Source organism: Nerophis lumbriciformis, linkage group LG27 (genome assembly GCF_033978685.3).
Source record: "Nerophis lumbriciformis linkage group LG27, RoL_Nlum_v2.1, whole genome shotgun sequence".
Classification (NCBI taxonomy): Eukaryota; Metazoa; Chordata; class Actinopteri; order Syngnathiformes; family Syngnathidae; genus Nerophis; species Nerophis lumbriciformis.
In genome coordinates this window covers 37,828,477-37,842,933 of record NC_084574.2, presented here as the reverse complement: position 1 = coordinate 37,842,933, position 14,457 = coordinate 37,828,477, and the positions used below count along the sequence as shown (strand labels likewise).

The 14,457-nt window shown below is 37.5% G+C and overlaps 1 protein-coding gene across 1 annotated transcript; it reads right to left on the bottom strand.

The window, feature by feature from the left end:
- Positions 1-2,947: 2,947 nt before the first annotated feature.
- Positions 2,948-10,385, bottom strand: rab1aa (RAB1A, member RAS oncogene family a). The gene is made up of 6 exons (XM_061988020.2): positions 10,215-10,385; positions 5,257-5,329; positions 5,098-5,193; positions 4,947-5,042; positions 4,759-4,890; positions 2,948-3,610 (listed from the first exon to the last, which is right to left on the bottom strand). Exons 1-6 carry the CDS (start codon positions 10,226-10,228, stop codon positions 3,413-3,415), a joined length of 609 nt encoding a protein of 202 aa, XP_061844004.1. The 5' UTR covers positions 10,229-10,385; the 3' UTR covers positions 2,948-3,412.
- Positions 10,386-14,457: the final 4,072 nt, after the last annotated feature.

The following is a 14,457-nucleotide window of genomic DNA, read 5'->3' as shown; positions in this document are numbered from 1 at the left end:
AGTGACCTTCAAAATAAAATCCGCTATCCAGAACATAAACCACCGCAAAATACACCATCTTCCCGCTTCTTCACAAAACCTTTTAATTCCTGCTTGTCCCACGTAGGTTTCTGTCACACAATTGCAAAGACATCGGAAAAAGACTATAAAACTGTTTGAGGGAAAGACCTTCAAAATAAAAGCCGCTAACCAGAACATAAACCATCGCAAACCTTTTCTTCTCAAAACCTTCTCGCTTCTTCACATTTTTTCTTTTATTCCTGCTTGTCCCAAGTCGGTTTCGGTCACACAATTGTGAAGACAGCGGAAAAAGACAATGAAACTGGTTCAGGGAGTGACCTTCAAAATAAAAGCCGCTATCCATAAAATAAACCACCACAAAACCTTTTCCTCACAAAACATTTTCGTTTTTCACTTCTTTTTTTTATTTTTATTCCTGCTTGTCCCAAGTCGGTTTTTATCACACAGTTGCGTGGAAAAGACTATAAGAGAAGACTGGTTGTGGTGATGACCTTCAAAATAAAAGCCACTAACCAGAACATAAACCACCGCTAACCTTTTCTTTTCCTCTCAAAATCTTCTCGCTTCTTCACAAAACCTTTTTATTCCTGCTTGTCCGAAGTCGGTTTTTATCACACAATTGCGAAGACAGCAGAAAAAGACTAAGACTGGTTCGGGGTATGACCTTCAAAATAAAATCCTCTATCCAGAACATAAACCACCGCAAACCTTTTATTTTCCTTACACAATCTTCTCGTTTCATTACTGCTTGTCCCAAGTTGGTTTCTGTCACACAATTGCGAAGACATCGGAAAAAGACTATAAAACTGTTTGAGGGAAAGACCTTCAAAATAAAAGTCGCTAACCAGAACATAAACCATCGCAAACCTTTTCTTCTCAAAATCTTCTCGCTTCTTCACATTTTTTCTTTTATTCCTGCTTGTCCCAAGTCGGTTTCGGTCACACAATTGTGAAGACAGCGGAAAAAGACAATGAAACTGGTTCAGGGAGTGACCTTCAAAATAAAAGCAGCTATCCAGAAAATAAACCACCACAAAACATTTTCTTTTCCTCACAAAACATTTTAGTTTTTCACTTCTTTTTTTTTAAATTCCTGCTTGTCCCAAGTCGGTTTTTATCACACAATTGCGAAGACAGCAGAAAGACTGTAAGACTGGTTCTGGGAATGACCTTCAAAATAAAAGCCGCTATCCAGAACATAAACCACCGCAAACCTTTTCTTTTCCTTACACAATCTTCACGTTTCTTCCTGCTTGTCCCAAGTTGGTTTTCATCACACAATTGCAAAGACATCGGAAAAAGACTTTAAAACTGTTTTTGAGGGAAAGACCTTCTAAATAAAAGCCGCTAACCAGAACATAAACCATCGCAAACCCTCTTTTCAAAACCTTCTCGCTTCTTCACATTTTTTCTTTTATTCCTGCTTGTCCCAAGTCGGTTTCGGTCACACAATTGTGAAGACAGCGGAAAAAGACAATGAAACTGGTTCAGGGAGTGACCTTCAAAATAAAATCCGCTATCCAGAACATAAACCACTGCAAAATACACCATCTTCCCGCTTCTTCACAAAACCTTTTAATTCCTGCTTGTCCCACGTAGGTTTCTGTCACAAAATTGCAAAGACATCGGAAAAAGACTATAAAACTGTTTGAGGGAAAGACCTTCAAAATAAAAGCCGCTAACCAGAACATAAACCATCGCAAACCTTTTCTTCTCAAAACCTTCTCGCTTCTTCACATTTTTTCTTTTATTCCTGCTTGTCCCAAGTCGGTTTCGGTCACACAATTGTGAAGACAGCGGAAAAAGACAATGAAACTGGTTCAGGGAGTGACCTTCAAAATAAAAGCCGCTATCCAGAAAATAAACCACCGCAAGACCTTTTCTTTTCCTCACAAAACATTTTCGTTTTTCACTTTTTTTTTTTTTAATTCCTGCTTGTCTCAAGTTGATTTTTATCACACGGTTGCGTGAAAAAGACTAAGAGAAGACTGGTTGTGGTGATGACCTTCAAAATAAAAGCCACTAACCAGAACATAAACCACCACTAACCTTTTCTTTTCCTCTCAAAATCTTCTCGCTTCTTCACAAAACCTTTTTATTCTTGCTTGTCCGAAGTCGGTTTTTATCACACAATTGCGAAGACAGCAGAAAAAGACTAAGACTGGTTCTGGGTATGACCTTCAAAATAAAAGCCTCTGTCCAGAACATAAACTGCCGCAAACCTTTTCTTTTCCTTACACAATCTTCTCGTTTCTTCCTGCTTGTCCCAAGTTGGTTTTCATCACACAATTGTGAAGACAGCAGAAAAAGACTAAGAGAAGACTGGTTCAGGGAGTGACTTTCAAAATAAAATCCGCAATCCAGAACATAAACCACCGCAAAATACACCATCTTCCCGCTTCTTCACAAAACCTTTTAATTCCTGCTTGTCCCACGTAGGTTTCTGTCACACAATTGCAAAGAAATCGGAAAAAGACTATAAAACTGTTTGAGGGAAAGACCTTCAAAATAAAAGCCGCTAACCAGAACATAAAGCATCGCAAACCTTTTCTCAAAACCTTCTCGCTTCTTCACATTTTTTCTTTTATTCCTGCTTGTCCCAAGTCGGTTTCGGTCACACAATTGTGAAGACAGCGGAAAAAGACAATGAAACTGGTTCAGGGAGTGACCTTCAAAATAAAAGCCGCTATCCAGAAAATAAACCACCGCAAAACTTTTTCTTTTCCTCACAAAACCTTTTAGTTTTTCACTTTTTTTTTTTATTTCTGCTTGTGCCAAGTCGGTTTTTATCACACAGTTGCGTGACAAACAATATAAGAGAAGACTGGTTCTGGTGGTGACCTTCAAAATAAAAGCTGCTGACCAGAGTAAAACACTGGTTCATATTTCTAATTGATGCTTGGAATGCAGAGTTGTATCACTGAGATGTTTGAACAAACATTTAATATGTACTTGGGTCAGAGAAGTCAAAGACGTAGTTATGAAAGGTCTCCTTCATGGTTTAATGGCCGCCACAAATGAGGTGATGTAGAAATATATACACTTGAAACCTGCGCACGATGCAGCACGCGCTCGTCAGCATCATGCTAGCACGTATTTACACTCGGGAATGTTGGCTAGCCAGCGTATAAAGTGCGCCCAAAGGCACATGGGGGAGTGGGCGTGGCTTATGACGGCGTGCTGCGAGCGCGTGCTGCATGGAGGACAAGAGTGAAGAAGAAGAAGGTGGTCGTTAAAAAGTAGACACGTGGTGGAGGAGAAAAAGAGCGCCTGGTGGGGTCCGAGACTTTGGACGGAGCCATCGTATTGCTGACTGTGGAAAGGCGGGGCCCTCCCTCTTCCTCCTGGCGTCCTCGCTAACGTTGAGACGGGTCGTGGGCTCGCTGGTTCCTCAGCAGCAGCCCCCGGACGAGGTGTTGACGGGCTTGCTCTGGATCTTCACGTTGGACTTCTCGCCGGCGCCGGCCGTGGCGCCCGGGCCCATCCTCTTCTTGATCTCGGCCGCCATGGTCATGAAGGCCTGCTCCACGTTGGTGGCGCTCTTGGCGCTGGTCTCCAGGAAGGGGATGCCCAGGCTGTCCGCAAACTCCTGCAACAGGACATTTATTAGGGGAACGCTAGTTTGTCTACAAAGTCAGACTTTTTACAGGAATAACATCACATATATTGCAGGAATATTCAGATTTTTTTTTTTTTTTTTTCAAGACAAAATTATGAAATTTTACAAGACTCAAGTCAAATATATTATGAAAAAAAGGATATATTTTAGAAATAATGTGAGAAAAAGAATTGTAGTGCAATATATTGTCAATTTTTTTAAACGCAAAATTATGTAGAAATATTTGAAGACAAAGGTATATTATTTTACAAGGATAAAGTCAAATATATTGTGATATTTTTGCAGAAAAAATATTTTTAGGAATATTCTGAGATCTTTTCTTTTTTCTTCAAGACAAAATTATGAAATTTTACAAGATTCAAGTCAAATATATTATGAATAAAAGTATATATTTTAGAAACAATGTGAGAAAAATACATTTAAATTTTACAAGAAAAAAGTATGCCACTTTACAGAATTAAAGTGCAATATATCGTCAAAAAATTATTATTTTTTAACGCAAAATTATGTAGAAATATTTGAAAAGTATGTTATTTTACATGAATAAAGTCAAATATATTGTGATATTTTTGGAGAAAAAGTTGTTATACAAGAATTTTTAGGAATATTCTGACAATTTTTTATTACGTTTGTTGTCTCGCAGACTTTGTACAGTAAGTGATGTTTTTATCACACTTGTCTCTCAGACATTGTACAGTAAGTGATGTTTTTATTATGTTTGTCGTCTCGTGAAGTCTGCTGTGAGTAGTAATTAGTGACGTTTTTTTAAGCGCTTTAATAGAATAGAGCGACTCCCATAGGCTCCATTGTGAGCCGAATCGATCGCATTTATTTACTAGTTAGATTGTATTAAAAAATATAACTATGATAAACAGACAACATTTCCAAAATAAAGTGCAGTTTCCTTTAAATGTTTTTTTTTTGTAGTAATATGGTGGTTAAAGTTAAGGCTTTTTTTGGTCATTTCTGATCATTTGTGAGGGCACTCGAGGTACTCCTGTGTGAGCGCATGTTGGCAGAGGCTGGGACCCATTATTCATATTGCCTTTGTTTCTTAACGTAACAACTCTTTTATTGAAGATTCCTGTTCAAGAGCCAATTGAGTTTGTGCGTCTCACCTTGGCTGTGGTGTAGTCCACCACCTTCTTGGTGGTCAGGTCACACTTGTTGCCCACCAGCAGCTTGTTGACGTTCTCGCTGGCGTAGCGGTCGATCTCCTGCAGCCACTGTTTGACGTTGTTGAAGGACTCCTGGGGGACACCTGGGAGTAAGTGGGCGTGTCACTCACTCGCCGCCGTGCGCTCACCTGGTCGGTCACGTCGTAGACCACGATGATGCCGTGAGCGCCTCGGTAGTAACTGGACGTGATGGTGCGGAAACGCTCCTGACCGGCGGTGTCCCACTGGCGACACACAAGGTTACACAACACCACAGCAACACCACACTTGTCTTCTTACAATCTGCAGTTTGATGGTCTTCCCGTCCAACTCGATGGTCCTGATCTTGAAGTCCACACCGATGGTGCTGATGTAGCTCTCTGTGTACGTGTCGTCCTACCACACACAAGACCGCTGTGTCACGCACGCTCACGCTGCCCAAACTGAGCAACAACTTACTGCAAAGCGAAGGAGGAGACAGGACTTGCCAACACCAGAATCTCCAATCAGCAGCAGCTTGAATAAATAATCACTGAGGAAGAAGAGGAGAAAAGTCTGACTGACAGCTCTTCCTTGAATGTAGGCAAGTACGCCACACCAGTACTAGTAAATCATCGCGCTACTAATTCATTACATAAGCTGCCTTTGAAAAAATACCTCTACTTTTTGTCCCCTTCCATGGACATGATGGCACACCGTGGTGACATTGCTGGTAATATGAGCCCAGGTGAATGTGAGTCAACACACACACAGAGCACTTACAAGCGGAAACAGGTGGTGGAGAACGGACGTATTTTGTTCCAAAACTAACCATAAACACTGAAGCCCCGCAAGCGGTGCTTTAAAACATAGCTAGCGAGTGGCTAACGCCCCTCCACAGTAATTTAGCTACCGTATTTTCCGCACCATAAGGCGCCCTGGGTTATAAGCCGCGCCTTCAATGAACGGCATATTTCAAAACTTTGTCCACCTATAAGCCGCCCCGTGTTGTAAGCCGCATCTAACTGCGCTAAAGGGAATGTCAAAAAAACAGTCAGATAGGTCAGTCAAACTTTAATAATATATTAAAAACCAGCGTTCTAACAACTCTGTTCACTCCCAAAATGTACGGTAATGTGCAAATGTGCAATCACAAACATAGTAAAATTCAAAATAGTGCAGAGCAATAGCAATCAATAACTTAATGTTGCTCGAACGTTAATGTCACAACACACAAAATAAACATAACGCTCACTTTCTGAAGTTATTCTTCATTCATAAATCCCTCGAATTTTTCTCCTTCGGTGTCCGAATTAAAAAGTTGGGCGAATACGGGATCCAAAATGGCCGGCTCCGTCTCGTCGAAGTCATCGGAGTCAGTGTCGCTGTTGCCTTCATTCGAATAGTGATGGTGCTGACACTTCTGCTTGCTGCTCTCTGCTCAACAACCCACTGTTCCAGTTTGTCCTCCAACAGTTGCCATCTTGCTTTGTTCCCTCGGAAACTCTGTTTTGTCTTCTTTACCTGGCGCAGGTCATCTTGTTGCTTCCTCCACCTACGCACCATTGATTCATTTATGTTATATTCTCTTGCTGCTGCTCTATTTCCGTGTTCTTCGGCATGACTTATTGCCTTAAGTTTAAATTCTGCGTTATACGCGTGTCGCTTAGTAGGAGCCATTTTGTGGTCTTTACAGATGTAAACACACAAAGGAAATGAAACGTAATACCCGCGCGCTTCTTCTTCTACGGGGGCGGGTGGTTGCTTACCGTAGAAGAAGAAGCGCTTCCTCTTCTACGGGGGCGGGTGCTTACCTTGGCAGTTGCTTACCATAGAAGAAGAAGCGCTTCCTCTTCTACGGGGAAAAAAGATGGCGGCTGTTTACCGTAGTTGCGAGACCGAAACTTTATGAAAATAAATATTTATATTAATCCATATATAAGGCGCACCGGGTTATAAGCCGCACTGTCAGCTTTTGTGAAAATTTGTGGTTTTTAGGTGCGGCTTATAGTGCGGAAAATACGGTACTTCTAAATCACTAATCCTTGTCTCCATGGCGACAAATAAAGTATGTTTCTTACAAGTAGTATTATCACTGCAGGACGAGGAATAGCTTAACATGCTTCACTACACACCGTAAGACATGTGTCAAACTCACGGCCCGGGGGTCAGTTCTGGCCCGCCACATCATTCTATGTGGCCCGTGAAGGCCTGGGAAAAATGGGTTTCAATAAAATATATATTTTTTTTACTAATTACATTCGTTCTTTCAATTTTGACAAAAAAACAACCATACTGTACATACTGTATTGCAAAATTATTTTTGTGAGATAAAAACAAATAGTTAAATATCTGCTTGTCAACTTTATTTGTGATTTTAAAGCAAGTTATGCATAATAAAAATCTAATAATCAAATGCATTTCAATTAATCATGATTAATCACAGGTTATTACCCACATGCATAATGTAAATTAATTTAAAAAAAGCCTCCCTCTGAAAGCAGCCATTCCTGTGATGTGGCCCTCAACGAAAATGAATTTGAGACCCCTTATGTAGGAGGATACAATAGCTAACCGCTAACAGCAAGCTAGCGGTACTGAACGTAAACTAATGAGTGGATCTATACAAACATCAACCATAACGTATATTGTCGATACAACAATGATTACATTGATATTTATTATTATCATAAAACATTTTCTCTTTTTTTTAAATTGTTTATGAAGTCAGAAAATATGTCCCTGGACACTTTAATTATGACCAATGTATGATCCTGTAACGACTTGGTATTGGATCCAAATTTGTAGTATCAGCCAAAACTGGTAAGCAGACTAATTAGGAGTCTTTGTTTGTTTACTTACTACTTTACTTACTCTCATTTCATGACAGCATTCTTCTTTGATTACAATAAGAAACTCATGTGTCATGTATCATAAGATGTTCTTTTATAATAAAGCCAATGAATTTTTTGTGGTCCCCTTTATTTTGAAAAGTATAGAAAAGTACCAAAATGTAACAACCCTACTATGAAGGAAGTCCTTCATTCCGACAGCCATCAGACTGTATAATGCATATGTTCCTTTTTGACTGTACTTAAATGTATAATAGACTGTATTTATATTATTCACACCTGAATAATGCTGTATAATAAGACTATATTATTCACATGTGAATAATGCTGTATAATACCGTATTTATATTACTCACACGTGAATAATGCTGTATAATAGACTGTATTTATATTATTCACATGTGAATAATGCTGTATAATACCGTATTTATATTACTCACACGTGAATAACGCTGTATAATAGACTGTATTTATGTTATTCACATGTGAATAATGCTGTATAATAGACTATTTATTCACATGTGAATAATGCTGTATAATAGACTGTATTTATATTATTCACATGTGAATAATGCTGTATAATAGACTGTATTTATATTATTCACACGTGTATAATAGACTGTATTTATATTATTCACACGTGAATAATGCTGTATAATAGACTGTATTTATATTACTCACACGTGAATAACGCCGTATAATAGACTGTATTTATATTATTCACACGTGAATAATGCTGTATAATAGATTGTATTTATATTACTCACACTTGAATAACGCTGTATAATAGACTGTATTTATATTATTCACATGTGAATAATGCTGTATAATAGACTGTATTTATATTATTCACATGTGAATAATGCTGTATAATAGACTGTATTTATATTATTCACATGTGAATAATGCTGTATAATAGACTGTATTTATTTTATTCACACGTGAATAATGCTGTATAATAGATTGTATTTATATTACTCACACGTGAATAACGCTGTATAATAGACTGGATTTATATTACTCACACGTGAATAACGCTGTATAACAGACTGTATTTATATTATTCACACGTGAATAATGCTGTATAATAGATTGTATTTATATTACTCACATGTGAATAACGCTGTATAATAGACTGTATTTATATACACTGCTGGACTCTAGAAAGAGGTTCCGCAGCCTCCGAAGCAGAACCTCCAGGTTCTGTAACAGCTTCTTCCCTCAGGCCGTAAGACTCTTGAACGCATCATAGATAAATTAGCCCCTCAACTCCCCCCAAAATGGATTAACTCGCTGGAATAAAAAAAGACAATATAACATACATCCATAAACGTGGACGCATGTGAAAAAGTGCAATATATTTATCTGTACAGTAATTTATTTATATATATTTATTTATTTTTTATATATATTTATATATATTTATTTATTTATATATGCACCTTATTGCTTTTTTATCCTGCACTACCATGAGCTTATGTAACGAAATGTTGTTCTTATCTGTGCTGTAAAGTTCAAATTTGAATGACAATAAAAAGGAAGTCTAAGTCTATTATTCACATGTGAATAATGCTGTATAATAGACTGTATTTATATTACTCACATGTGAATAACGCTGTATAATAGACAGTATTTATATTACTCACACGTGAATAACGCTGTATAATAGACTGTATTTATATTATTCACATGTGAATAATGCTTTATAATAGACTGTATTTATATTATTCACACGTGAATAACGCTGTATAATAGACTGTATTTATATTATTCACATGTGAATAATGCTGTATAATAGACTGTATTTATATTATTCACACGTGAATAATGCTGTATAATAGATTGTATTTATGTTATTCACACGTGAATAATGCTGTTTAATAGACTATATTATTCACACGTGAATAATGCTGTATAATAGACTATATTATTAACACGTGAATAACGCTGTATAATAGACTGTATTTATAATATTCACATGTGAATAACTGGTTGACATTAATGTCAGTATTGAAACAGAGTAACCATGTTGTCTGGAGGCGAACTGGCCTTTGACAAATAAACATGAGGATTGTTTACAAGAATGTGATGACTAACTTTCTTCGGCTTTGACGTCCAGACAAGATGTAGCAACTTCCGGTTAGCAAGGCCTGACTTCCGCCCACATTGTCGCCGCCTTTATAGCTGTGTTCGCCTCAATGACTTTGTATTATATTGCTCAAAGTAAGCATTAGGAGTCATCTTTAGCTTACTAGTGTCTTGTTTGTCACCTAGCCGGTTAGCTAGAGATGCTAACCAGTTCCTGTTAGCGAGGAATGCTAACCAGCGCCTGTTAGCTACAGATGCTAACCAGCTCGGGTAAGTCAGCTAACTAGCTAACGACATTTAAACAACAAAGTGTGGATGTAAAAAGAGAAAAGGTTGTCGAGCCACACAGACTAGTGAAAAACATGAATGTCATTCCATGACTTTGCGGGCTAACTCCAAGACAAAGCGTTTATTTTGGACACAGCTAACGCTAGCTTAGCTTCACAGCTAGCCTGACAGCTCGCTCATAATCATCGACTTGAAAGAAAAAACACTTACTACTCGGGATTCATCTTTGACTACAGCTGCGGGTCGCTTGTCGCCGATGATGTAGTTTCACTTCGTAGCCGAATAACCGTTAAACGTTTCCTTGGGGGGAAAGACAGCCAACGTCCTGTTTGTTGTAGTGAAGAAGTGCCAGGACAGCTAATCCAATCAAATATGGCTGCCAGCGCCATACCCGGAAATACCAGAGCAAGGCATTGTGGGTAATGTAGTCTTGGTTACTGGGCGTATGTGACGGACTTTACTGAAATGCTTTACATCAAATTAGGCTGACAAATGAACAGAGGTGGGTAGAGTAGCCAGAAATTGTACTCAAGTAAGAGTACTGTTACTTTAGAGATTTATTACTCAAGTAAAAGTAAGGAGTAGTCACCCAAATATTTACTTGAGTAAAAGTAAAAAGTATGTGTGACTCAAATGAGAGTTGTTTTAGTAATACCCTTAACATGTGACTCAAACAAGAGAGTTGTTTTAGTAACACTTTTAACGTGTGACTCAAACGAGAGAGTTGTTTTAGTAACACTCTTAACGTGTGACTCAAACGAGAGTTGTTTTAGTAACACTCTTGACGTGTGACTCAAACAAGAGAGTTGTTTTAGTAACACCTTAATGTGTGACTCAAACGAGAGAGTTGTTTTAGTAACACTCTTAATGTGTGACTCAAACGAGAGAGTTGTTTTAGTAACACTCTTAATGTGTGACTCAAACGAGAGAGTTGTTTTAGTAACACTCTTAATGTGTGACTCAAATGAGAGTTGTTTTAGTAATACCCTTAACATGTGACTCAAACAAGAGAGTTGTTTTAGTAACACTTTTAACGTGTGACTCAAACGAGAGAGTTGTTTTAGTAACACTCTTAACGTGTGACTCAAACGAGAGTTGTTTTAGTAACACTCTTAACGTGTGACTCAAACAAGAGAGTTGTTTTAGTAACACTCTTAACGTGTGACTCAAACGAGAGAGTTGTTTTAGTAACACTCTTAATGTGTGACTCAAATGAGAGTTGTTTTAGTAAGACCCTTAACATGTGACTCAAACGAGAGTTGTTTTAGTAACACTCTTAACGTGTGACTCAAACGAGAGAGTTGTTTTAGTAACACTCTTAATGTGTGACTCAAATGAGAGAGTTGTTTTAGTAATACTCTTAATGTGTGACTCAAACGAGAGAGTTGTTTTAGTAAAAGTAAAAAGTATGTTGTGAAAAAACTACTCAAGTACTGAGTAACTGATGAGTAACATATACACACACACATATATATATATATATACACACACACATATATATATATATGTATACATACATTGATATATACAGTATATAATTTATATTTATTTATTTTGCCGTTTTTGTTTACATGTTAAAGGTGTTTTAATGAATATACATGCATGTTTAACACATATAGATTCCTTTCTTTCACGAAGACAAGAATATAAGTTGGTGTATTACCTGATTCTGATGACTTGCACTGATTGTAATCAGACAGTAGTGATGATAACGTCCACGTTTTCAAATGGAGGAGAAAAAAAGTTCCTCCTTTCTGTCTAATACCACATGAAAGTGGTTGCTTTTTGGCATCTTATTTGTCCAGCTTCCATATTCGTTTTTATACACTTTACAAGAAATACATTGGCGGCAAACTCCGTAGCTTGCTAGCTTGTTTGCGCTGGCTTTCGGAGACTCTTATTTTGAAAGCGCAGGCGCGATGGAGCGGCACTTTTATTGTGAAGACAGGAACTGTGCAGTCAGTCTTTAGGCTTTTGACGGGATGTACGGTTAAAATAAAAAATGGTCTTTTTTCCTTCACACTTTTGATTGATTGATTGGAACTTTTATTAGTAGATTGCACAGTACAGTACATATTCCGTACGATTGACCACTAAATGGTAACACCCCAATACGTTTTTCAACTTGTTTAAGTCAGGTCATGTGACCGCCTGGCTCTGTTTGATTGGTCCAACGTCACCAGTGACTGCATTTGATTGGTGGAACGAAGTGAAACGTCACCAGTAAGGCAGGCACTTTGAAGGTCTGTCTGACAGACCAAAACAAACAAAGCGTGCATTAACAGATCGATAAAAATTAGTAGCGAGTAGCGAGCTGAATGTAGATAAAAGTAGCGGAGTAAAAGTAGCGTTTCTTCTCTATAAATATACTCAAGTAAAAGTAAGTTGCATTAAAACTACTCTTAGAAGTACAATTTATCCCAAAAGTTACTCAAGTAGATGTAACAGAGTAAATGTAGCGCGTTACTACCCACCTCTGCAAATGAATACACGTTTGTGAACAAAATGTGTTAAAATACAGTGTGTTAAAATTCAGCGTGGAAAAAATTATTGAGTTTAATTTTTCTTTGTTACGAACGTTTTTTTTGGCACTGAGTTTATACAACTGCATTTTTTTTTTACATCAAATTATGCTGATGATTTAAATGAATAAAACATTGTGAGCAAAGTGTGTGTGTTTCAATCAATCAAAGTTTATTTAGATAGCCCTAAATCACGAGTGTCTCAAAGGGCTGCACAAGCCACAACCATATCCTGGGCTCAGACACCACATCAGGGCAAGGAAAAACTCAACCCAATGGGCCAATGGGCTACAATGAGAAATGAGACGTGGGTATAGGTACTGTGTATATATATATATATATAGGTATATATGTATATAACGGTATATACAGTATAGGTATTTATCTATATAAAGGTATATACAGTATAGGTGTATATATATGTATATAAAGGTATATACAGTATAGGCGTAATATGATCAAACTTTCTTGTTCTTGTAAAAAGTCGAGCAGCCGCATTTTGTACCAACTGTAATATTTTAATGCTAGACATAGGGAGACATGAAAATAATAGGTTACAAAATGTTACGAATTTTAGCGATATTACGGAGATGAAAGAAGTCTGTTTTAGTAACACTCTTATTGTGTGACTCAAACGAGAGAGTTGTTTTAGTAACACTCTTAATGTGTGACTCAAACGAGAGAGTTGTTTTAGTAACACTCTTAATGCGTGACTCAAACGAGAGAGTTGTTTTAGTAACACTCTTAGCGTGTGACTTAAACGAGAGAGTTGTTTTAGTAACACTCTTAATGTGTGACTCAAACGAGAGAGTTGTTTTAGTATCACTCTTAATGTGTGACTCAAATGAGAGTTGTTTTAGTAACACTCTTAACGTGTGACTCAAACGAGAGAGTTGTTTTAGTAACACTCTTAACGTGTGACTCAAACGAGAGTTGTTTTAGTAACACTCTTAACGTGTGACTCAAACGAGAGAGTTGTTTTAGTATCACTCTTAATGTGTGACTCAAATGAGAGTTGTTTTAGTAACACTCTTAACGTGTGACTCAAACGAGAGAGTTGTTTTAGTAACACTCTTAGCGTGTGACTTAAACGAGAGAGTTGTTTTAGTAACACTCTTAACGTGTGACTCAAACGAGAGAGTTGTTTTAGTAACACTCTTAACGTGTGACTCAAACGAGAGTTGTTTTAGTAACACTCTTAACGTGTGACTCAAACGAGAGAGTTGTTTTAGTATCACTCTTAATGTGTGACTCAAATGAGAGTTGTTTTAGTAACACTCTTAACGTGTGACTCAAACGAGAGAGTTGTTTTAGTAACACTCTTAGCGTGTGACTTAAACGAGAGAGTTGTTTTAGTAACACTCTTAATGTGTGACTCAAACGAGAGAGTTGTTTTAGTATCACTCTTAATGTGTGACTCAAACGAGAGAGTTGTTTTAGTAACACTTTTAACGTGTGACTCAAACGAGAGAGTTGTTTTAGTAACACTCTTAACGTGTGACTCAAACGAGAGTTGTTTTAGTAACACTCTTAACGTGTGACTCAAACAAGAGAGTTGTTTTAGTAACACTCTTAACGTGTGACTCAAACGAGACAGTTGTTTTAGTAACACTCTTAATGTGTGACTCAAACGAGAGAGTTGTTTTAGTAACACTCTTAATGTGTGACTCAAACGAGAGAGTTGTTTTAGTAACACTCTTAATGTGTGACTCAAATGAGAGTTGTTTTAGTAAGACCCTTAACATGTGACTCAAACGAGAGAGTTGTTTTAGTAACACTCTTAACGTGTGACTCAAACGAGAGAGCTGTTTTAGTAACACTCTTAATGTGTGACTCAAACGAGAGAGTTGTTTTAGTAATACTCTTAATGTGTGACTCAAACGAGAGAGTTGTTTTAGTAACACTCTTAATGTGTGACTCAAATGAGAGTT